The 23289-nt window shown below is 52.7% G+C and overlaps 5 protein-coding genes across 5 annotated transcripts; 4 read left to right on the top strand and 1 right to left on the bottom strand.

Annotated features, from left to right (window-relative positions):
* The first annotated feature begins 142 nt into the window (after positions 1 to 142).
* Positions 143 to 4659, top strand: KIN2 (Serine/threonine-protein kinase). Its single transcript, XM_062890196.1, has 4 exons — positions 143 to 193; positions 280 to 2048; positions 2134 to 2770; positions 2827 to 4659. Exons 2-4 carry the CDS (start codon positions 1641 to 1643, stop codon positions 4287 to 4289), a joined length of 2508 nt encoding a protein of 835 aa, XP_062743758.1. The 5' UTR covers positions 143 to 193; positions 280 to 1640; the 3' UTR covers positions 4290 to 4659.
* Positions 4660 to 8456: 3797 nt separating this feature from the next.
* On the bottom strand, positions 8457 to 11423 carry srs2 (ATP-dependent DNA helicase srs2; the record flags this gene model as incomplete). Its single annotated transcript, XM_062890197.1, has 1 exon — positions 8457 to 11423. One exon carries the CDS (start codon positions 11421 to 11423, stop codon positions 8457 to 8459), a length of 2967 nt encoding a protein of 988 aa, XP_062743757.1.
* A 1178-nt stretch (positions 11424 to 12601) lies between these two features.
* Positions 12602 to 14359, top strand: QC762_407370 (uncharacterized protein; the record flags this gene model as incomplete). The annotated part of the gene is made up of 1 exon (XM_062890198.1): positions 12602 to 14359. The coding sequence occupies one exon, from the start codon at positions 12602 to 12604 to the stop codon at positions 14357 to 14359; it is 1758 nt and encodes a 585-aa protein (XP_062743756.1).
* Positions 14360 to 15295: 936 nt separating this feature from the next.
* Positions 15296 to 19409, top strand: CPH2 (Clr6 histone deacetylase associated PHD protein-2 Cph2). The gene is made up of 2 exons (XM_062890199.1): positions 15296 to 17034; positions 17097 to 19409. Exons 1-2 carry the CDS (start codon positions 15991 to 15993, stop codon positions 19227 to 19229), a joined length of 3177 nt encoding a protein of 1058 aa, XP_062743755.1. The 5' UTR covers positions 15296 to 15990; the 3' UTR covers positions 19230 to 19409.
* Positions 19410 to 20554: 1145 nt separating this feature from the next.
* QC762_407385 (uncharacterized protein) lies at positions 20555 to 21228 on the top strand (the record flags this gene model as incomplete). Its single annotated transcript, XM_062890200.1, has 3 exons — positions 20555 to 20956; positions 21018 to 21145; positions 21226 to 21228. Exons 1-3 carry the CDS (start codon positions 20653 to 20655, stop codon positions 21226 to 21228), a joined length of 435 nt encoding a protein of 144 aa, XP_062743754.1. The 5' UTR covers positions 20555 to 20652.
* Positions 21229 to 23289: the final 2061 nt, after the last annotated feature.

The raw sequence follows: 23289 nt of genomic DNA, 5'->3' as shown, positions 1-23289 counted from the left end.
TTGATAACAGGTGGCTCGCTTGAAATGATCGGCTTCATGATATCATCTCAAGCGGGCGTCCTGCTGTGCTCAGGGCCTTCGAGGACTCCTTTGCAAGGCCCCGTGTCACCTTGTGTTATCCACACGAAAATTGAAGAATCCCCGACGGAGGACCTGCATCTTATTAGACCCGGGTGATTTCTAGGTTTCACCTGTAGGCCTTGCTGCTCAATAAAAGGCCCAACCGGCCGATTCGGGTCGCCGAACACGTGCAGAAGAAGCTGACGACGGACCCGATAGGACAGGAGAAGAATTGCGTCCCCCGCATATTGGTTTTGGTCTGCTGGCGCCACCGCAGCTGGTGTGCATACGTCCTTTGCCTCCACAACGCATAACCAGTTGGAAAGGCTGACCCGGCCTTGTGCTCCCGACCAGCGATGGCGCGCAAAGGCTTCGAGAACAACGACTCGAGTGGTACCACCGTTGGCATACGTTCCTCGAGCAGGCCGACGGGGTCTCGCTTTTGCTGGTGACCCGTTGGAGACAGACTACTGGACAAGAGCCGGTCGGCGGAAGGCTGCTTGCTATGAGAGTTCCCAAGCGAGCTGTTGGTGCAGCACACACACCATCCCATCTTTGACCTCGCCAATCAGGGCCGGTCGGGCAATCTGAAAGTCAGCCCTGCAAACCAAACTGCTGAGGTGAATTAGGTTGACGGTGAGCGAGCAACCGGTACCATCAGGCTGAGCCGTTTGTTAATACCACTCGCGAGGGTTGCTTTTCGAGGTGAGGGTGGGTTGATGAACATGGAAGTGCTGAGTGGGTCGCCGCTGTCTGCCCAGACATCGCCCAGCCCCCCTCCCCCCCGGAATTGACATTGGCCAGAGCGGGGACCAACAGCAAAAAGCTACCATCCATCTTGACTGTCACGGACGCTGATATCACGGGTGAGGCGAGGATAGTTACCTAGACAGTAATAGAGTAGTCGGGGGATGAGTAAAAGAAAGCAAGGAGCAAACAGAGTAACCCGGATTGTGCATAAACCGGGCTGGAGACGCAATGCAATGCCATCATGGAAATGCCAGTTCACACCTCAGCTAGGTACCCGCTAGAGAAGGGCAGCCAGCCAGTCCAGCCAGCCCAGTCGAGCCCCTGGCTCCAGCCCAAACACCGACTTGTTCCCCTCAACTCACTAAAAAAGCTGCGTCGACTGCCCAACCTTGGAACGACACGCTGCAGGCTGGACACCACGCAGCCCACGCTTCTCCAACCAAATCCCGACCCCCAATTCCCGTCTTTGTCCACCCTCACCCTCGCCCTCCCACCGCATCTCACGATCAATCCTGTCTGTTGTCTTTTTTTGTGTTGTTTATCTATTTTGCACCGCAACAGCAGACAAGAACCTCCACCGCCCCGCTGCCTGTCTGCCTCCTGACCGATTAATCGGCTGACCGAAACCGTTGCCAAATCAACCAACCAAGCAAGGCACCTGAAAGCCAACCACCCATCCTGGACGACTCGACTCGACTGCTTCTCTTTGTGAAATTGTCTTTGCATCATCATCACCGCCTCCACCAGCGCGCCTCCCTTCTACCGACGCCCTTCCTCTTGCAAGACTCTTACTCACCGTGTTCAATTGCCCGGGCTCCGGGAGTCCGATCATGACAACCACAATGCCAGCCGCTGGCACCGAAATGCCAATCCGGTCGCAGTCTGTCCGGACACGGCGCCCGCCTACAGGCACCCGCCCCGACCCTCTGCCACGGTCCGAATCATCTACGAGAGCCGAGGCGTCGCGCCCGTCACGCACGAGAAGCCAGCGCTCGACAAATGCCCCGTCTCCTCGTCACCCCCAGCAGCCTGACGCCTCGGCTGCTCCCCCAAGCCACCACGCCGAAGAGCACCGCGGCGATGGCACTTCAACCGACCCCCGGAGGCACCACACCTCCAAGCACAAATACCGTACCATGATTCCCGCCCCTTCGGGCAATTACACCTTTATCAAGACCATTGGCCAGGGCAGCATGGGCAAAGTCAAGCTGGCCAAAAAGGAGGTCACAGGCGAACTGGTCAGTTATCACGGTTTCCCCACCGCCATCCTCGGCTACATTGTGGGTCAGCCTATCTAACCTTGGATCTTTTACTTGTCAATAGGTTGCTTGCAAGATTATCGAAAGAGTGACGCCCGACGATGGTCGCCAGAGCAGGGAGGAGAGAGAGAAGGCGGATGCTGCCAGGGAAGACCGAAATGCGCGCGAGGCTGCCATCGTCAGCCTGCTCAACCACCAGTACATCTGCGGACTCCGGGACAACCTGCGAACGAGATGGCACTGGTACATGCTGTTTGAATACGTTAATGGCGGTCAAATGCTGGACTACATCATCTCTCATGGAAAGCTCAAAGAAAAGCAGGCTCGGAAATTCGCCCGCCAGATTGCAAGCGCCGTCGACTATTGCCACCGAAACAGCATTGTCCACCGGGACCTGAAGATTGAAAACATCCTCATCAGCAAGACGGGCGACATTAAGATTATTGACTTCGGCCTCAGCAACCTTTTCTCGCCGGACGAGGACAGGAAATTGAAGACCTACTGTGGCAGTCTGTACTTTGCCGCCCCCGAGCTGCTCCAGGCGAAACCCTACACTGGCCCAGAGGTTGATGTCTGGAGTTTCGGTGTCGTGCTTTTCGTGTTGGTGTGCGGAAAGGTGCCCTTTGATGACCAGTACATGCCCGCCCTCCACCAAAAGATCAAGAAGGGTGCTGTTGACTACCCAAGCTGGCTGTCTAGTGGTGAGTTGACCTCTGTGTCTACCATGTTTCACTTCTCATGCTGATATTGTTTCTAGAATGCAAGCATCTGATCTCGCGGATGCTGGTGACGGATCCAAGACAACGTGCTACCATGCATGAGGTCATGAACCACCCCTGGATGCTCAAGGGTTACAACGGGCCACCCGAGAATTATCTCCCGCAGCGCGAACCCCTGTCGCTCCCGCTCGACAACGAAGTTATTGCAAACATGACAGGCTTTAAATTTGGCCCTCCAGAATACATTAGGGAGGAGTTGACCAAGAGAATCAAGTCTCCAAAATACCAAGCGGCTGTCAGACGGCTCGAAAGGGAGAGGGAGCAACCGCAGCCCACGCCCAAGGACGTCGAGAAGAGACGTGGCTTTGGGTTTGACTTTTACAAGAGGAGGAACTCAGTCACCAGCCGGGACACACTAACCACCGCCAGCTCCGAGGGTCTTCCGATTGGTGATGACCCGCTGAACGCTTTTGACCCTCTAATTTCCATCTATTATCTCGTGCGGGAAAAGCTAGAACGCGAGCGTGAGGGCCAGGTCGCCCAGGCTGGTCCACCAGCGGCGCCACCCAAGGTTCAAGTCCCGCCATCACCACAGCAGGCCCAGCCCCCACCGGTGCCCCCATCTCCAATTGTACGACCCAAGGAGAAGCACTCTCTTGCCGAGATCGTACCCCCAGCACCAGCTCACACCGACGGCGGACGTGGAACCCGAACCAGGGCTAGGTCCCACAGCGAGGAGCAAACCAGAGAACCCGTCAAGAATGGGCTCTTGTCGCCTGACATGATCCCCCAAAAGAAGGAGAGCACTGCTGCCGGCATCTTCCGACGACTCAGCACCCGCGACAGAAAGAAGGACGTCGGCGATCCTACTGGCAAGTCTATTCAAAAGTCGGTCTCTATGCGCGCCAAATCGCTCGGCCACGCCCGCAGGGAAAGCATCCAAGCGCGGCGGGCGAAGCGGGAGGCCGAGGCAGCCCGAGGCGATGCGGCGCCTGCCACCGCGCTACCTGTGCGGGAGGAAACCGACGCTGAACTGGGCGAGCTCGACAATGACAACGGCGGCGAGACAAGCGGCGGTTCCCACGAGCGTCTTGAGCCAGAGGATCCCGACCTTGCCAAGCCTGTCTTCCTCAAGGGCATTTTTAGCGTGTCGACTACCTCGACAAAGCCACTGGTGGAGATTAGGGCGGATATCAAGAGGGTCCTGAGGGCGCTTGGGGTGGATTACAAGGAGATCAAGGGTGGGTTTAGATGCGCGCATAGTCCTAGCATTGCCGAGCGTCAGCCTCAGTATGACCGGTCAAGGTACAGCCATCAGAGCAGTGATGAGAGGAGAGGTGGTGGAAGCAGGGGCATGGACGATGGGGAGATCAAGTTTGAGATTTTAATTGTCAAGGTCCCTATCGTGAGCTTGCATGGTGTGCAGTTCAAGAGGGTGGGCGGTGATACTTGGCAGTATAAGGCGATGGCGGAGCATATTGTGAGAGAGCTGAGGTTGTAGATGGGGGAAACATAAAACGGGGTTAGGATAGAGTAGTTTTGGGGGTATACATGGACGCGGGTGGTTTGAATGGTGTAGGAGGAACGAAACAAAGAGGAAGGAGGGGGAAATTGTGTTTGGCTTTTGTTCTCTTCTTCTTCGGCATGGCATACGGTGGCTTGGGGGGAAAGCGGCGGGTAGGGACTTTTTTTCTTGGTGGCTTTTGAGAGAGAGAGAGAGAGAGAGGGAGAGAGAGAGAGAGATCCATTTGCAAGTTTTCATGATTTGAGAATTTTTATTATTCTAATTACTTTTTATTAATACGAGACTTTTTTTCTTGCGCCTGTATGGGATGTATAGGCATGCATGTAAGGTTTCTGCCCTCACTACACTCTCTTGCCCTGGCCGTCCTACCAGAACGTCACCGCCTGACCGACGTTTCTACTTCTTTCATCAGTGATTTACCATGTAAGGACAGCCATTCGCCTGATGGGATATGCTGATAGTTACTGATAACATTCCCAGCACGCTTCAGAAAAAAGCTGTTGTGCGAAGATTCAGAGCAAGGAATTATAGTGTGAACCTGGCATCTTCGCAGCGCATCAAAATCTTTACACCTTCTCCCGAAGCCTTGTTCTTATTTACCGCCATGCTAAGCCGCGCGTCCACTCTTGAATCACCTACACAAGAGAATCAGATCATACCACAAAAAGATGGACCTCTTCAGTCGCCCTAACAACCAACTTCCCATCAACAACCTCAACCACAACCACCCCTCTCCTCCACGCTTCACCCAATCCCCAATCCCACTCGCGTGCAACCTCCCTCAGGCATTCCCCCTTCGTTTCTGCCAGCTTGAACTCCTTCAGGTCTTTCCACCGCCTGTCCCCCATCCCGTTGATCCGGTCTGTTTGCTCCTTGAGGTTTTTGATCCCTTTTTGCAGTTTGAGCTGTTTGCAGGCGCGGGTGTATAAAAGGTCGCTGGATTGTTGTTGTTGGGTATATTCTATAGCGTAGAGGTAAAGGCCGAGGGGGGTGGGACCGATTGGGAAGGAGACGTCGTTGTTGGTGTTGTAGTTATGGAGGGCTTTGGTGAGGAAGGGGGTGTCTTTAGGGGAGGATGGGAGGGGGGTTTTGGTTTGGGTTTGGGCGGTGAAGCTTCGGCAAAGGATGGCTGGATGTTGTTGTTGTTGTTGTTATTGTTGTCTGGTAAGGGATGGTGGTGGTGATGGTTGGAGGGTGGTTGGGCGTGGGAGAAGGCGTCGTGAATACCTGGTGATGAGATACTTGCAGCGGGGGACGGGGGGTGGGAAGACGCGGAGGCATTATGCTGTGATTTTTCAAGGTGGTGGAAATAGATGTGCTGGGTAGGTAGGTAGGTAGGTAGGTGGTGAGGAAGAAGTGGAAGAAGTTGGAGGTAAAGTGGTAGATGAGTCTGAGACCTCAGGGCGGGTGAGTAAACGCAATCGATAAAGCTGCCGATGTGGGCTGGTGTCTGCACTGTTTAAAGTACCTTATGTTCCCAATCGTTTCATTAGCGGTGAATATCAAGTGTTAAATTGTCATAGAAATCTTTGTTCGTGTTCTAGTTCGTCTGGCAGATCGTTTTAGATTACTCAGCTACAGCAGGTTTTATATTATCCCACTTCTCTTCTACCTTCACACCAGTCCCACCCAGCGGCCGCCCCTCCAGCTCCTGCCGCCGTTCTAACTCACGATCCCCTTCAGTCTCAACCAGCAACTGCCTCTCCTTCATCTGCCTCTTCATCCGCTTCTCCCGCCTCTGTCTCCGGGGTAATTCACAAGCGCGGGCGTAAGTTGGGTCGTAAGAGCGGATGAACTGACGGTATAACGCGAGGACGAGCAAGAAGGCTAAGATGACGACCAAGTCGAAAATGCTGGGACGCCGTCGTTTGTAGGGCCGGAGGTGGTCATCATTATATTTGGGCGAATTTCCGTGGTTCCGGTCGTCTGCATTTCGGCGGTGATTCTATTGCCCAGCATTGCTTGGTCTTGAAGGCTCTTGGTAATGGGAATGCTGGCCGAAGGGAAGAGGTGGACAAGATGGGGATTTCGAAGCGGTGGGTGAGCCGGTGTAGCATGATTGTCCTTAGAGAAAGTCAAAAGGGAAAATATCCGGGATGATGATGGGGAATCCTAGGTCAGAGCCCTTATCATCAGTCCTTTTTCCTCTTCTCCTTTTCGTTCGACTTGTTATTGGACTTGTTGTTGCTGGAGGTAGATAAGTCGCCGCCGTTCTTCCGTTGCTCTTGTTGCCGCAGAGTTTGGTAGATAATGTGTGATTTTATTTGAGAACGCTGCTTCAAATACGCCCCTCTCTGTGACCCATGCTGTCTTTTCGACGAATATGCCCGTGACAATGAGAGCGATAGAGCGTTGGATGGTGGTGAGGATACCTGGTAGGAGGAAGTAGAGGGTAGAATGTGGCGAGGATGGAGACGGTGAGGCATGCTCAGTGTTGGTCTATTTTGGTAATGTATGAGTTGGTTGGTGTTGAAATGGTGTATGCCCTGAGAATCTTGGGTAGATGTTAAAAGTCGAAGTGAGGGGGAAATATGAGCAATCAACACTCATGTCTCAACTGCCTATCAGGCCCGAGGATAGTTGTTTGTGATAGGCTGATGAAACCTCGAGCGGTTGGCTGGTCTGCAGGATGCCATATCCGGATGCTCCTTCACACAGTGTCAACTATTAGCGATCACATGAAAAGAAGTTTTACAGATAATGAATGATAGATGGATGCTGGCGACGTGCTTTTACAGATCTCAGAATATCTACCGTACTGCCAATTCAGACCTGCCAGCAGAGCCCCCTCTTACCCAAACAACATCCAATACAGAAAGCTAAAGACTCCAGCCACCACTTCATAAACAAAGTTTTAAAGCATCTCGAACCTAAAGTTAATAACCTACCAAAGCACTAGGTCCAGAACGAGGAAAGAGATTCCTGGGAGCAAAACTCCAACTCCCAAAACGACCCATAAGCAGAGCTCCTTGAATCCCTCCCTGGGTCTCTTCTCTGGCTCTTGCGTTTTCGGATCATTCCTGCGGTAGAGACCCAATTTGATGGCATCCTTGAGTTCTTGGGACTCCTCTGTATCTTCAGTCCTCTTCTTTGGCTTTGGCTCTGGCGTTTTGATTTAGTAGAGTCTCATCTGCCCTGGTTTGAGAGAGTAGGAATCATATGCTTCTTTTTGCTTTCGAGATAGGGGATGCTGCGGTTTCTGCCAGCGGGAACCAGATGGCTTGGAGTGCTGACTTGAAAGGTATGATCGTAGTGGTGGTGGTGGTGATGATGGGAATGGGACGCAACAGCGGATATTGTATGCGAGCAACCGGTATGAGAGGGGGCGGGCAAGGATAAACCGTGGGATTGGTGGGTAAGGCATGGTGCGCTTTACTGTTTGCTGTATTCAGTTGCTCGGTAGGTCATAAGACTGGAATGACCATCCATGAAAAGTTTTGCCAGGTTGCCATTCCCTCTTTGGAATTTCTGCGTATCAGGGGTGGTTTTGGTCGGCACAGTGTTTGAAACAGCGTCGTATGCGAGTGCGATGGCGGGTAGCTCTGCTATTTTTCTCCCCCAAGTTGGCTTCAACCTCCATCCGCTTTTTGCTGCCACTTCTCGTTGTTTCAGCTGCCTAATCACCTCCTCGATTTGCTTCTGTAAACGAACGGTATGAACCACTTCGAAACCGCATAACAGGATTCCCAGCATGAGCGCGATTGTAGTGAGCTTTGGATCGAGGGTCAACCTCACGCCCCGGGTCCATTTCGAAGAAGAATAGGCCCGTATCGGCGAGGGACTACTTGTGAATAGCGGTGGAAAATCCATGAGGTGACTGGGAAGACATTTGGGTCATAAGCCTGGTTGGAAATAACCGAGTTGCGGAGGAAATGAGTTGAGAGTGGGAGACGAAACGGCGAGTCATTCTTGTTGGGTTTGATGGTAGAGTTGTCTTTCGAAATGGCCCCCGTTCACAGAAAAAAGATGAATTATTTTCAAGAGCGAAAATTCTCTTCTTAGGGCAGAGCATAAAGGGAGCATGTATGTTTCACCTGCCTGATGGAAGCGAACAAATCATGGCAACTTGCACAGTGTCCAGAAACTTCAAGCCGAATTGTGAGCTCAGATCATAAGTCATAATCCATCATTATGTACATGCCCTCAAGGCCGCTTAATCGTCAATGGCTTGAACGGTTTGCGCAGTCTGTCTATCGGTGCAATAGGCGTTCTTCCCACTTTACCCACCGGACTCGGTCTTGTCAGACCTCCTGATCCTCTCCCTGCCGTCAGTAGAGTTGGTCTCGTGAAGGTTGTGCTGTGAAGGCAAGCAGCCACTCTGGTGGGCTCTGGTAAGGGCTCATCATCTTCATCTGAATCCGGTTTGATGGCGTCGGGCTTGACAGGAGAGCTGGAGAAACAGGGATAGGCCGTTCCTTTGGGATTTTCATCAGGGGCTGGAGCAGGCCGGCCAGGACGAGAAAGCAGCGTCCCTTTGGCAGGTTTGTGTGTGGCCAGGCTGGGAGGAATCGCCTGCTGGCCTGGGTTGGCCGTCACTTGCGGAGGAGCAAGGCTGGCTTGAGTTGGAAGGCCATTATGAAACGTTGGCGCTGGACTGGGGTCGATACTCGGTTTAGTTGTAGACTTCACGAAACCCAGAATGCTCTTCTGGTCTGGAGGACGTCGGTTGGCAAGTCTCTTCTCCTGTTCAGCCTTTTGCCTAGTCTCGGCCGCGGCGTTTGCCGCTGTGATAGCGGCCTGGTGCATGCCAGCGCTGACGAACCCAGGTAACGATGAGACTGTAAAAGAAGAAGCCCGCTCCATAGTGGTTGTGTAGTCTCTGTGCCACTGCGCGTCTTCGCCTGAGTTCTTCTGGCCAGACATATTGGAGAGCCTGGGCCGCTTTGCTCGTGGCGCATCATCAGAAGTACGAGCCTCAGTACCGGCAGCTGGGACCTCTTGGGATTCTTCTGGGTCCACGGGAAATATGTTGTCTTCCGGGTTGAACATGGACGGCAAGGCTTTGAAGACAGCATCCTCTGGTGGTAATGTGCGACCAAGCACCTTGGCTATCTCTAGCATGACCGGTCGATCGAAACACGGCCCCTTGGATGCAAATACTCTGTGCAGAGGCTCCACAAAAGACGATAACTGGTTGCGCTCCCCATTGCCGTTGGTGCTAAACAGGGAGCAACTCAGATAGAGTAGACTTTGGGCTCTTGTCATGGCGACATACAAGAGTCTTCGCTCCTCATCGTTGTCGTCGGACCTCATATGCGGGATCGAGCCGTTATAGACGGCAGGGACAAACACGACGGGCCACTCGAGGCCCTTGGCTGCGTGGATGGTGGATATGGTGACAAGCGGCTTGTTTTCCCCGTCGTCCCCAGTCTGGACATCGGATGCCAAAGAAACATTGGCCAAGAAACGTGGCAGAACCTCGTCCTCTTTTGCCTGCTCGAGCCCCTCGAGTTCTGGAAGGAGCTCCTCATCACTGGACTCTTTTAGATCCCGCACGAAGTCGCCCGCAAGAGTTACGAACTCTTCTACATTGGCCCATCTCCCCTCGTGCTCGTTGGGGTGCGTATCCTTCAGATACTTTTGAAAATTGAGGGCTGCCAGAAGTTGCTCAATCATTTCCACTAGCCCAAAGACCACACCACCAGGCTTAGCAGCCTCCTCCATTTTTCGACGGATATTATCCAGAGGACGAATGAGACCGGCTGCTATTCTTTGCTCCATGGGTTTCGGAATCCTTGTCTTTGAGGTACGATCTCCTCGGCAGTGCTTAGTCAATACCGCCCAGACACTCAACGACGAGCTCTCTGCTTCCTCTAGCAAACTCTTTATGGTCACATCTCCGACTCCTCGTTTCGGTACGTTGATGATTCTGGCCAAGGCATCGTTGTTTTCCGGCTGGTAGATGACGCGCAAATAATCCAGGATGGCTTTGATCTCCAGACGCTCGTAAAACTTCTTGCCGCCCACCATCCTGTAAGAGATTCCCGATTTGCCAAGAGCAGTCTCAACATGTCTTGATAGTGAAGCTGAGCGGAGCAAGATGGCAACATCATTGAAGGCCAGCATAGATCCAGACATCATGATGACTCTCCTGATCTCGGAGACGATCCAATCTGCCTCGGCGGAAGCACTTTTCAGCCTCCGCAAAACCGGACGAGGACCTCGGCCATGGACAGGCTTCAGAGCCTTCTGATATCGCTTCTTGTCCTGCTGTATCACCAACAGGGACAATCTGAGGATGGCGTCAAACGATCGATAGTTCTGCTCCAGTGAGATCTCGTCTGTGCCGGGGAAATCCTTCAGCATTCGCCATAGATTCTGAATCTCGGCAGAACGCCATCTGTAAATGCTCTGATCCGGATCCCCCACAATGGTAATTCTCTTGTGTCGTTGAGCGAACAACTTCATGAGCTCGTACTGAACCCCGTTAGTGTCCTGATACTCATCGATGAGGACGGTCTGGATGTTGGAGACGCATGACGGAAACTCGCGGAGAAGTTCAACACAACGAACAAGCAAGTCGTCGAAATCCAGCAGGTTCGACTTCTTCAGGTGAGCCTGATACTCCTCATAGCATTCGTCGAGGTCCTTCTCTCCTGACGTTTTTGTGGCCTTCTGACCAAGTGGCTTTGTCACCACTTCATCTCCCTTGGCCTTCTTTTTGCTGATCCAGGAGCGAACGGCCACAGGATCGAGATTGACTTCTCTTCGCTTGCATATCCGAGCAATGATGGAGCGCGAGTCGCCGTCGTCGGCAATGCCAAATTTCTGATTGATTCCAATTTTCCGGCCGTAGGCAGCAAGATAGCGTCGAGCTATGCTGTGGAAGTTGCCCAGAACAATCTTCTTCTCCCTACCATCTCCGAGAGCCTTACCGATACGCTCCTTCATTTCCCGTGCAGCCTTGACGGTAAAGGTCATGACGACGACATCCTCGGGTCGGTATCCGACTTGATCAATGAGCCATACCACTCGAGAGGTCAGAGTGTGCGTCTTGCCGCTGCCGGGTCCAGCAAGGATGGCGACAGTAGCGGCATCTGAACTTACGGCTCGGCGTTGGGCATCATTGAGGCTGTTGAGGATGGGGTGGTTTGCTAATGGTGGAGGCATGTGCTGCGGTGGATTTTTGAATGACAAGGAAGGCGATGAAATGTCCTCCAATTGGTGCAATTGATGAGATTTTACAGTTTGGCCATTTGAGGAAAGAAAGTTGGTGCAATTATTAGGCTTCGAGATACAGAAGACGCGTTGATACAAAACAGAGAGCGTGTGTCGAGGTGGGGCAGTCGCGGAAGCACGTGAAGGCAGTCCACCAATCTCTTGCTTACCTAAGGGTGATGGCCCAAAGGGTTAGGGTTAACAGAGCAGGAGTAAAACCTGTCCTCGGAAAGCATTTGGCAGCTGCTAACACGGACATACTCGTGGCAAGCAATCAATCTGTCGGAAGCGTGGTCGATCCGTTCATGCGCCGAGAGGTGCCCACCGGCGGGCGGCACACTCAGTGACACCTGTTCTGTCACTTTATGCCCTGTGCGTGACGGGATGTGATGTTTATTCAGAGAACGGACCGAATCCACTGCTTTTCAGTGATCAGAGGCTGATCACCGATATCAGAGGTTGATATCACAGCGAGCTAGCACAGGCGCAACTTTGCTATCAAGGGGGAAATGTGAAAGTTGACGCTGCAAGTGGTGGCCCATCCTGCATTTTGGGAAACGCTACTGCAGCACCAGTTGAGGTGAACTCGCTCTCGCATGAGAATCACCAAAAAAAAGCCTCCTATTCTAGCACACACCAGCGCTCTCATGGCCTGTGAGGTCTCTCATCACAGCCCAATGGCAGTGGGAGGGTGATGGGAGATGCGGGGTGGATCCCTTGACAGCCAATCAGCAGGCCAGACTTAGCGCGAGCGTCGGCTCGCTCATGCAAGTGGTTGGGCAAGACATCAACGGGAGTTGAATACAGCAACCAATCGAGGGCCTCACCGTGAGATGGATCCAATGCAGGTCCAGAGTCGGCATGGGCTGCCCCCCCGCCTCCCCATGTCGGTTCCGTCGACTCTCGTCGCAACAGGCGCTGCTATATACCGTGATTGCTGCCATTTGCACCTCCTCTTTGTCCATCTCAATCACAAAGTGTTTCGACATGGCGGATACTACGAGGCAGCCGTAAGTAAGACAGACCCTTTGGACGACACCACCAACTGTCTATCGCCACCCGTGGCCTCGGATTGGACCTCCCCCGACCCTCCCCCGACCCTCCCCCGACCCTCTCCCACCCCCATCATCATGCTGTCAGCTGGTGTGTCTTCATATAACAAAGCTGCCTTCGCTCTTCTCTTTGCGACGACATCTTGGCCTTCTTTTTGCGCTGCCTTGCCTTCTATTCAACAATTGCTTCGTCGAGGTGACCTGTGGCTCGACTATTCCTCTCCAACTCCTTCCCCCGAAGACGGACCTCCGCTATCCGCCAACGCCGTCCGGGACCCGGCCTACCTCCCAATCCATATAGGTGCCATTGTGGGAGCGTATGGTTTTGCGTTGGTGATTGTAGCTATCCTGTTGCTGGCTCTCCTCAAGACCAGACGAACACATATCAGGAACGGTGAATTACCCGAGGAGGAGAGGGGACTACTGGCTTTCAACCCTTTCACACAACAATTCCTGTCCGAAGAGGAATACAAGAAACAACTCGAGCAATACCAACTTCAGGCCGAACAATACCAGGCCGGGCAACAACATCCTCAGCAGTTCCAGCAAGAACAATTCCAGCCAGAGCAGCAACAGCAGTACCTTGGTCACAACCTAGGGCAGAAGCTCTCTCTCCAGACAGACCTCCCGGCGCACACAAGAAACTATTCTCTTCCTTCGGCTTCGCCCTTGACAGCAAGAGACAGACTCGGCGGCCCACTCAGCCCAGCCAAGTCACAATTCTCCATCGCAACAGCGCACTCGCCGACTTCGACGATCCTTGCTTGCGGCATCGACCTCTCGGTTGATCAGACAGTCGTCGGTCGGGACAGAGCCATGGCGCAAAATCAGCTAGAAGAGATGTACAGGCATGTGATGGAGCAGGAAAGAGCCAAAGCGGAGGGTAGGGCATATGAGCCTCCTCCAATGCTCACCTCGCCATCCACCAAGTCCGTCAACACCATGCCGCCCACCCCCGGAAGCACCAAAAGAGAGAGGAACAAACCTTCCAACCTCAACCTCGCCCAGGACACCAAGAAGGAATCCCGAAGCTCATCACTTCTCAACTTTCTCAAGTCCCCAAGGAAGAACAAAGTCCAAGGCTCAGGAATGGTTATCTCCTCCCCCATCTTGACCCCAATGTCAGGCACCTTCCCTCGCCAAGAGGAGCAAGAACTGAACACCATCCCACCCCGTCACTACGCTCCCCTAGCCCCTCCCCCATTGCCACAAGGAAGCTCCTCCGACCTCCCCTTCCGCCGCAACAACCACGCCGGCTCTTCTAGCCAACATCTCCCCACCCCAGACATCTCCCCCGTCTCCACCCAATCAATCGATTCTCGCATCGACGCCGCCGTCGCCGCCCCCCGTCATCATCAACGCGACAACTCCAACGAAGAACCCCCCTCGGCCACCTCCTCCACCTCGGGCCTGGTTGGCCTCCCCACCTCCCCCAAACCAGGCGTCAACCGCTTCCCCTCAATGGACTCCCTCCCTGCCTCTCCCCGTCCAGGACAAACATCCTTTAACCGACCCAACCCGCCTTCTGCCGTTCGCGCGGGTGGTGCCCTGCCTTTTAGAGCTTACGAGCCAGCAGTGACTAGTCCTTCTGCTGCGTCGTTTGGCACGACGAAACAGACTGTTTTCACGAGGCCGGACAGGGATAATGGGTTGCCGACGGGGCAGAGGACGCCATGGACGGGGGCGCCGGTGCCTTATACGCCTTATCAGCCGTTTAGCCCGGTGATTCCGGTTACGCCGAGTTTGTTGAGTAAGAAGGAGAGGAAGATGATGAGGAAGTTGGAGCCGAAGACACCGACGCTGGAGATGGTTCGGGATACGGATGATGTTTGGTAAATAGTTGAGGTGAACGGTGTGATGTTGCGTGATGTGTTGGGTTGTTCAATCTTCTTCGTAGATATCCCGTGTTTTGTCTTTTTTTCTATATATATTTTTTTTTAGCTTTGATTGGTATGTGTACCTGGCTGTTTTTTTTTTGTTGCATTGATGGAGGGGATGGGGCGGTTGGCTAATAATGGGAGGACGGGTTAGTTAGCCTGGAAAACTCATTTTCTCTTTCTTTTACCGTTGGTTTTTGTGTAGGAAGTGGTCAGTATTGATATCCATGACGAGCGAGCGAGAATAAATTCAGTTCGTTGGCTTGGGCCCGTCTAGAAACGTTGGACGGCAATTTCTTGTATTGGGAACATCAAATAGCTTCATGCGAGTATCTGGGAAATATGTATGACAGATATGATGAAACCTATCGGCTCCTTGGTGAGTGATGCCTGCGGGCATTGTGTGGTGATGTTTCAGAATGCGGTGAAACTGAAAGTGTTGTGCTGGGCTGCTTCAGATGCTTCGCTGGCAGGCCCCTCGCTCGTTCACGTGCTTCTCCAGTGGATAACAGGGGTCCTTCTCATCATCAGAAATCCCGTCGTTCAAAGGCAAGCTGGAAGGAGGTAGGGATTCCATATCAAAAAGGCTCAAAGTGCCATCGATCAGACGCAACAGAATTCTGGCGGCAAACCCGACCTTCGGCCGATGTGTTCGGCAATGGTCCTGAGCCTACGGTCACCATTCGCCAGACCCCGCATCCGCCTGCATCTGCATCCGATGAAGACCTTGGGTTGGAAGCTTGGAACCAAGAAAATGGAGAGCTATTGCTATAAGGCCCTCTCCACTTGATCCAAACAAAACTTGGAAGAAAAACAGGATTTCCGACTCTTTTCTATCCACTCAGGCCAAGTCGACTGAGTGGGATAAATTACTAAGAGTTACGGTTAAGTCTGTGTGCCTCTCGTCAGTCCCACAGCTGGTGGTCGCACTGATTCAGATAGCGAGAGAGGCAGATGAGAGATGGCAATCGGGCTGCCTCTTTGTCTCGTGTTCGTGATGTCGGTTGAGTCGACTGTGGCTCTTTCTTTGGCCGCCCGAAGAAACGACGCCTTCCTCTGCATGCTCGTCGAAATAAACTTTTCTTCTAGACGGGTCTGTACAGATATCTGCAAACTACTGTGCCCGACGAAGAAGTGGTTGAAGATGGCAAATTCAGCTTTCTGAGGCTAGCGAGGTGGGGTGGTTAGTAACGTGGCCCGTGCTTCTGTGCTGAAAGGGGGCCGCTGAGTTCCGGGCGGGAATCATTCGATTCTCTCAATCGCATCGTATGTTTTTTAAACCCACATTCCCTTCCCATCGACAATCGAGAACAGCCTCCGCAGCCATCAGCAGGCCAGGAACGCGGTCAGCACTCCCCAGATACCGAATTACTCACTCTACGCTGCGCGACACCTTCGCGCGCAATTGGTTGTCGGCATCTGCCCCGGCCGCCCAGTCTCGCCAGTCGGCCCTCGACCCAGACTCGCTGTCACTGACCTGCGGCACACGCACACTGCCGGCCAGAGAGAGAGAGGGAGAGAGGTCCCGCATGCAACACCTGATCGCAAGCCCAGGGAGTTCAGGGCTCTGAACCTCGCCAAAAAGGAACAATGGCCGACCCCGACGCCGACTCGCCCGTGCTCTTTGCCGACCTGGACACCTTCGACCTTGATGGCAGCCTTACTGGCAATTTGGTGAATAGTGGCCTCGGCACTCCGGATCCCAACAACAACACCACCGCCGCAACCGTTGCCTCCTCCCAACCAGGTGACACGCTTGCTGCCACGCCTGGGTCCGGCCCCAGTGGGACTCCTGTATCAGTCTCGCCTTCCATTACCAACACCCACGCCCACCCACACGCCCACCCACACCACCTCCAAACCACCCAACCCGAACAGCAGCAATTTTTCAACCCAGTGCCCTCCTGGAACTTCCAGGATACACCCCCCTACGACCTCAACGCTGGTGACGATCAGTTTACTGTTCCTCCTGTACCCCATACCTGGGATCTCCCGGTCCACGTCAACCTGGGCCAACCAGTGCTGCATCAGCATCAGCAGCAACAGCCACAGCATCAGCCCTTGTATCTCCAGTCTCCCGCTGCCTCCAGCATCGATCCGGCCTTTGATCACACTACCGCCGCCGCCGATCCGGCCAACATCTCGCTATCACAGGCTCAGGCCCACTCCTTCTCGAACGACCAATTTCGACCTGACAATCGCAACATCCAGAATACGCTGACCCCTGCTCAGCAGGAGCGGCTCAAGAGCATCGCCATGCCGCCTCACCTTCAGTATCACTCCCCCAATAGTGCCGGGAGCCCCGACTCGAGCGTCAGCGCCGATAAGGGTGCTGGCTCGTCCCCAGATGTCCAAGGCAACTCCAAGTCCAACAGTAGAAAGAGGAAGTCGTCGGCCGAGGTCGACGACGATGACGATGATGATGAACTCGACGGACAACACCCCGTCAAGAAGACGGCACACAACATGATCGAAAAGCGGTACCGGACCAATCTCAATGACAAGATAGCAGCTCTGCGAGATAGTGTCCCATCACTGAGGATCATGTCGAAAAGTGCTCGTGGTGAAGACACCACTGAAGATAGGGAGGAGCTACACGGCTTGACTCCTGCCCATAAGCTCAACAAGGCCACTGTATGTCCGACCTATGTCGTCGTCCAGAACAAATCTAGACTTTATACTGACTATCAATCTAGGTCCTTGCCAAGGCTACCGAGTATATCAGACACTTGGAAAAGCGGAACAATCGCCTCATTGACGAGAACAGTAGTATGCAGGCGAGGATCGCTGCTTTCGAAAAGTTGTTCATGGCTGGCGCCATGACTGGTCAATTACCCAATCCTCTCCAACAACCACCCACACCGGTACAGTATCCTCAAGATGCTATGCCCTACATGAATACGCCAGTAGCAACCACAAGAGGACCGGACCCAGCGGGTATGATTCCGATCCCCGACGACATCAAACGCATCTTGGCTTCACAGCAGATGAATGCAGGACGCCCTTATCCAGTGCCAGGTCAACAGTTCCAGCAAAACCCTGCCATGATCCGCCAGCAACAGCTTCAGCAGCAGCAACAGCAGACTCAATCCAGCAGATGGAACCCATATCTTGGAAAGCTGATGGTGGGATCACTGGCTGGCTTGATGTTGGTCGAAGCCTATGTCGAAAAGGAACAAAACCCCGAGACCACCGAGGGTCGTGGCTTGATGGGCGTTCCAGTGCATCTCTTGGCATCCTTCATCCGATCGACTCACTTCAGCATTGGGGGCTACTACGTCTCTGCAAGCCAGATTCTATCCCAGCTCAGATTTTTCGGATTGCTGGCGGCTTTCCTCTGGGCTACCTGCGCTTCCTTATTCAATATTGATATCTTCAAGCCATCCGAGAAGCCCAAGCATGCTACCTCGGCTCCTCAAGCGGTGCCATCTCTTGCATCGCCTATTCACGTCAGGAGGCAAGCCTGGCTCACCGCTATCCAGACCGTCTGGGTACCCCAGCACAACTTTGTCCTGGAAGCCGCCGCGCTGGTCCTAAAGTCGTCCAAGTACGCCCTCAGGAATGTGATCGGACCTCGTGGTTATCTCATGCTTGTTGGCCTCAGCGAAGAGCAAGAAGCTGCGCGGGTCAAAGCATGGTCAATTGCGTTGGATGCCCAGCTCGCCGGTGGTGACGTCGAGATTAATAAGAGCCGTCTCACGCTCACCTTGATCGCTTCGGGCACTTTGCCGGATACCCCGCTTCGTCTCATGATGAAGGCGCTGCACATCCGGGTATTGCTTTGGAGACTCAATGGGGCTTCTTGGATCACCAACTTGGTGGCTGCCAAACTTGCCAGGGCGCGTTGGAACGACGCACGGGAACTCAACCGCATTCTCAACTCACTCGGCGAGAACAACAAGTCTGCTGACGAAATGCTCCCTGAGCATCTGGCAGTGCTTCTCGAACAGGACTGTGATGAGGTGCTCAATGACGATATTATCCAGAGAGCCCACAACCTGGCCTGGAACCAGCCCACCACACACAACGTTGATGAAATCATTGATGGTATGGACGCCGTGGTTGAGGATGCTGCCGTTAGGTCGCCCATGGATGCCGTTGCGGCCTGGTACTCCAGCCTGCAGCTTCACCATGTTCTGTGCAACAATCTGCCCAAGACCCGTGATGAGTCCGGAAGACTGGCTCTCGAGACTGAAGACAAGCTTAACCTGGCGACCAAGGTTGCCCCCATTGGTTCCAACGCTCACGTTCGCGTCTTGGTCGCTCGTGCGGTCCTCGGTGAGCAGAAGCGTGGTGCTGCCATCGTCACTGCTATGAATGCCCTCGGCCCGTCTCTGAACCCTGACAAGCACCCCAACTACAGCAGGGGTGTGCCGCCTCTTATCGACTCTCCTGTCACCCCTATCACTCCTGACCCCGACGCCCAGATGGCTCTTCGCTGCGCCATGGGTATTGCTCAGCTGCAAAGGTTCTCCGATCCTCCTCCAGCCGCTTTTACCGTCATCGACTCCATCCTTCCCGCTGGTGCCGACATTGAGGGCATGTCTCTGTTGGGTTACACCGCTGCTTACCACCTGATGGAGCGCCTCCACAGACACGCCGTCGGCCGGGAGACTTGCTCGCGTTCTCTTGAGAGGCTTGCTGGCAGTTTGAGAATATGGATTGGCAGCGAGGCGGGCAACGAGGTGGGCTTTGATGGGCCGATGAGACAAAAGATGATTGATAGGTGCTTGGCTATTACAAAGAGCGTGGTGGGTATGGAGGCTGACCCCGGGTACGCAAGCATGGAAGAAGAGTGCACTGAGGATACGGCGGGTGGTGGATGCTGAATTTTTTGCAAGTGATTGTTTTGGAGTTTTTAGTTTTTGTGAAAGGTTTTGAGCGATGGGTTGTTTTTTACATGGTCTGTTTTTGCTATGCTATATCATCTCTGACCAGAGGCTCTCAGTTGCCGTATATTCTTCTTTATCTCGATGCGATTGCGTTTGGCGCATGATACCTCTACTCCTTGCTTTTTTCTTGTTCCTTTTATAGGTTTATATAGTGTACGTTGGGAGGGGGTTGGGATGATGGAATGAGCGGAAGTGAAGCGATGATAGCATGGGAAGAGGAGGAATGAATGAATGGATGGGGTGTTTAATGGGGATGGCGTATCAGTGGGGAAGTTATTTTCTTTTGGTTTTTGTTATAGTTTACCGTGGGTGGAGGGAAAAGAATCGGTTATGATTTATATAGTGGCTTTTTTTCATGTCTGTTAGAGACGATTAGCCAAGGAGTAGGAGGTTAAGGGGGGGATTTCGAAGAGAAGAAAGAGAGAGAGGGGTAATATTGATTTGCTCTGATTTTGTCTTGAACTGATGGAAAACTAAGAATTGCTTGCATGTGATATCCTGATTTTCTTTGATGTGCAAGAGTGGTATGTTGCATAAAATATACACTGGTACACCAAAATCTCTCACTGCTGCATTTAGTTCATGCCTTGGACCCCTCGTGCTGTGATACAACGGATATTGCATGAGAAGAATGCCCTGGGTGATGTGCCACGGGGGGTAGAATCGATAAGATGGTTTCATCGTTGCAGTTTGTTCATATAAAAGTTCGGTGAAGGCGGTGATCAGCGGGATGGGCAGCCTTGTCTGAGGCCAAACACTAGCCCTGCGATTCGCCTGTTGTCTTCACTGTCGGCTGGCCGCATATTCCTGAGCCCTCTATGATGGCTTCAAAGGCAGTGGTTGGCTTCAGAACGACACTGCCAGGGGCGCAGTACCTGAGCCCTTTTTTTTCTTTATTTTTATTGACGGGCTTGAATACCTAGGTAGGTAGGTAATATATCAGGTATCAAACATGCGGGAGGGAGGATGAAGCTGGGGGTTAGGGGGCCATGAGGTTATCAACGAAAACTGATCAAACATGTGTTTTAACGCAGCCAGGTGAGCATACATGGCATCGATCAGAGTATGCGTTCAGATATATATATGTTCCTTGAGACAAGGTCCTAAGCATAAGCCGCCTTGATCCTGCTAGTCTTTAACCATCACTACCTTGAGCTTTGAAGACTTTTATTGTTCATCGGCCCTTAAACAGCGATCCGGCTGTCATGGCACATCAACAGAGGGCAGAGGTTGCGGTTCATGCGATTACAGGCACCCCTGGAACCTTCCCTGACGATACACCTGACCGCAGCTCCACCGACAGACCGAGAATTCCAGCCGATGACCTCTCACAATTACCAGATAGCCTCAGAACTCCTTCATGTCCCGGCAGTCTTCTTCAGCCTCGATTGAGCTCTCGACCCGAGAGGCCGATCCGAGTTTGAGTCCTAACTTGGCGCAAGCTGCTCACCCAACCGAACTGTTGGGTGAAGACGACTCCGGCGATCAGACTTCTGTCCCGGGTTCTGAAAGTAGCGAGACGCTGAGCCCCAGGTCAAGCAGCATTGAAATCGATATTTCCCTTGACGAACCGCCACCGACTGGTCACCATACAAATAGGACCCTTTGGAAAGTCTGGGCCGTTGAGATCGTGTGTATGATTGTCGGCTTTGCGTCATTCATTGGTATGTTAAAGTTCCATATTTATATGTACCGAGGCAAATGCTAACATGTTAATTCTCTTAGCAATCGTGATTGTCCTTGCCACTTTCAACCAACAACAGCTTCCAAACTGGCCCCTTAAAATCTCACTCAATACGTTCCTCGCATTCCTGACTATTGTCGCGAAAGCAGCCTTTATGTTCCCGGTCTCGGTAGCTATCAGCCAAACCTCATGGAGCTGGTTCTCACACAGTCGACCACTTTACGACTTTCACCTCATTGACCAAGCAAGTAAGGGACCCCTGGGGTCCGCTCAACTTGCCTTTCGAATGCTCCACAAGCATTTCATCACTCTAGGCGCTCTTCTCAGTATAGTCAGCGTCATTACCTCCCCCATTACACAACTTACCATTAGCTATCCCTTACGAACGGTTGTAGGTATAGAAGAGGCTTTGGTCTTAGTGTTACAAAGTCTGAACCACCTGACGGATGACCCGGGCCACGCAACAAGCAATGCAGTGGTGGAAGCTTCAAAGAGATGCCAATACCGTACGGAGGACTTTGCCCGACAGGAAATTGCACCTTTGATCTTTACTCTTCTCTTGTTGTCTGTATGAAAATGGCAGATGTCACTCCACATCTCATCATCCATGAATTCCAGGCACCAGGACCTGGCCAAGCTCCGATGGTGATAGCCAACAGGACGATCGGTTTGGGAATGGGGACTGAAGCGTTTGCGGGAGCTACACTTTGGAATGTATCAATTCCGGACAATCCTACCTCTTTGGTACATCAAAGCCGTTTCGCAGCCGCCGTGGGGTTATTGAACGGCCAATACAGCCTCGCTTTCCGAGATGATAAAAGCCTCATGCAAACCAGAATCGCCAGTTTCGTGCTCATACACACTGCCCCGGTTACTGAGGACGAAAGCCACCGATTAGAAATTCTCCAGGCAACAGATGGCGGGCCGGAGCTTGCAAATACCTTCCGGGACATCGAGCACGAAGCTTTCGAGGTCATATTCCACCTCTGTGTTCAAACATACAACACCGCTGTCCAACACGGTGTGGCAAGCACAGCATTGGTTAATGCACTGGCTAAGCCTGTCCCCAATCAAGATTTGGATTTCTCTGTGCAAATGAACTGCACTACACCCCTCGAATAAATGGTTTTCTGTCACCCTGGAGATAAAACAAAATGGAACAAAACGATAACACTTCAACGCCCGACAGAAAGACAACGGCTTTACAGCTCAGACCTTGGTTTAATGGAGCGTATTGCAGCAGAGATGAGCTTTAATCTTGCTGGCGTGGGAAGAGATGACTTTTACATGAAGGATCGGGGGGAAGAGGCTTTAGAACCGTCAGTATACGTCAACGGAGTTGCATTCCCAAACCTATTTTACTACGGTTTATATACGGTGGGAAAATTGACCAACGCGACGAGACGCCATAGTCAGATATTCAACATGTACTACAACATTGCCTCGACCATCTCGTACTGGTAAAGGCCAAAGACCTCCCTGTATGTTTCCCATCACTGGTTTTTCTCAAGCTAATGCCTTCCACATACGGCTCCGCGACGCAACTCCTGACCTTAAAGCCGCCTGAAGTGCCTTCAATATAACGGGCAAGGCCTTCAAGGATGAGTCCTACGTCGACATCACCTGGGGCTGGATCAGCTTTCTCGCTATTGAGCTCCTACTAGCCACAATATTGCTTCTTTTGACAATCTACACTCAATTCAGAGATCGCAGACGGCATGCAAAGGATGATACAGCCACGCCCATGTTCCACGACTACAAGGATGGCAGGCTAATTACCTAGCTTGGAACAAAATGATGGTATCTCGGTGCTTACATCATATTGTATGTACTGAAAATTGAGTAATGTTTATTTATGGCTGCCTTATTTACCTATCGACTTTTTTGTTTGCTGCGCCCCCTGAACGTCTGAACGGCCGGCCCACTCGATCAAACACCGGCAACAAACCCCGACGCCATCACCGACCCACCCTTCAAATAGTGGGAATTCTGAGAGTAAGACAACAAACGGCTTTTCTGCTGAATTCATCTGTTTCCGTAGCCGGGAGGCTACAGCATAAAAGCCTGGGATCACAAAGCCAAGTTCATCCTCTCTACCTTACCCAGTGCTCAACACCACCTCGCTCGCTGGCTGGGTAAGTAGTACCATAAGGGAAAAATAAAACTCACACACATACCTGTCGCATTAATACCTGCAATACCCAACGCTATCCGGCCACTTACCTCACCAAGCGCACCCAGCATCTCGCCTCACTTCTCCATCACCAAACCATGGATACCCTTTTCCCTCACCCATCTATCACATACGACCAC

This window comes from Podospora pseudocomata, chromosome 4 (assembly GCF_035222375.1).
Source record: "Podospora pseudocomata strain CBS 415.72m chromosome 4, whole genome shotgun sequence".
Lineage (NCBI taxonomy): Eukaryota > Fungi > Ascomycota > Sordariomycetes > Sordariales > Podosporaceae > Podospora > Podospora pseudocomata.
The sequence above is the reverse complement of the archived record's forward strand: the minus strand, read 5'-3'. Positions and strand labels throughout refer to the sequence as shown.

Coding starts and splice junctions, on each gene's coding strand:
- KIN2 (XM_062890196.1), top strand. CDS start 1,641: ATGACAACCACAATGCCAGCCGCTGGCACCGAAATGCCAATCCGGTCG. Junction 2,049..2,133: donor AGGAGGTCACAGGCGAACTG/GTCAGTTATCAC, acceptor ACTTGTCAATAG/GTTGCTTGCAAGATTATCGA. Junction 2,771..2,826: donor CCCAAGCTGGCTGTCTAGTG/GTGAGTTGACCT, acceptor TATTGTTTCTAG/AATGCAAGCATCTGATCTCG.
- CPH2 (XM_062890199.1), top strand. CDS start 15,991: ATGGCCGACCCCGACGCCGACTCGCCCGTGCTCTTTGCCGACCTGGAC. Junction 17,035..17,096: donor ATAAGCTCAACAAGGCCACT/GTATGTCCGACC, acceptor CTATCAATCTAG/GTCCTTGCCAAGGCTACCGA.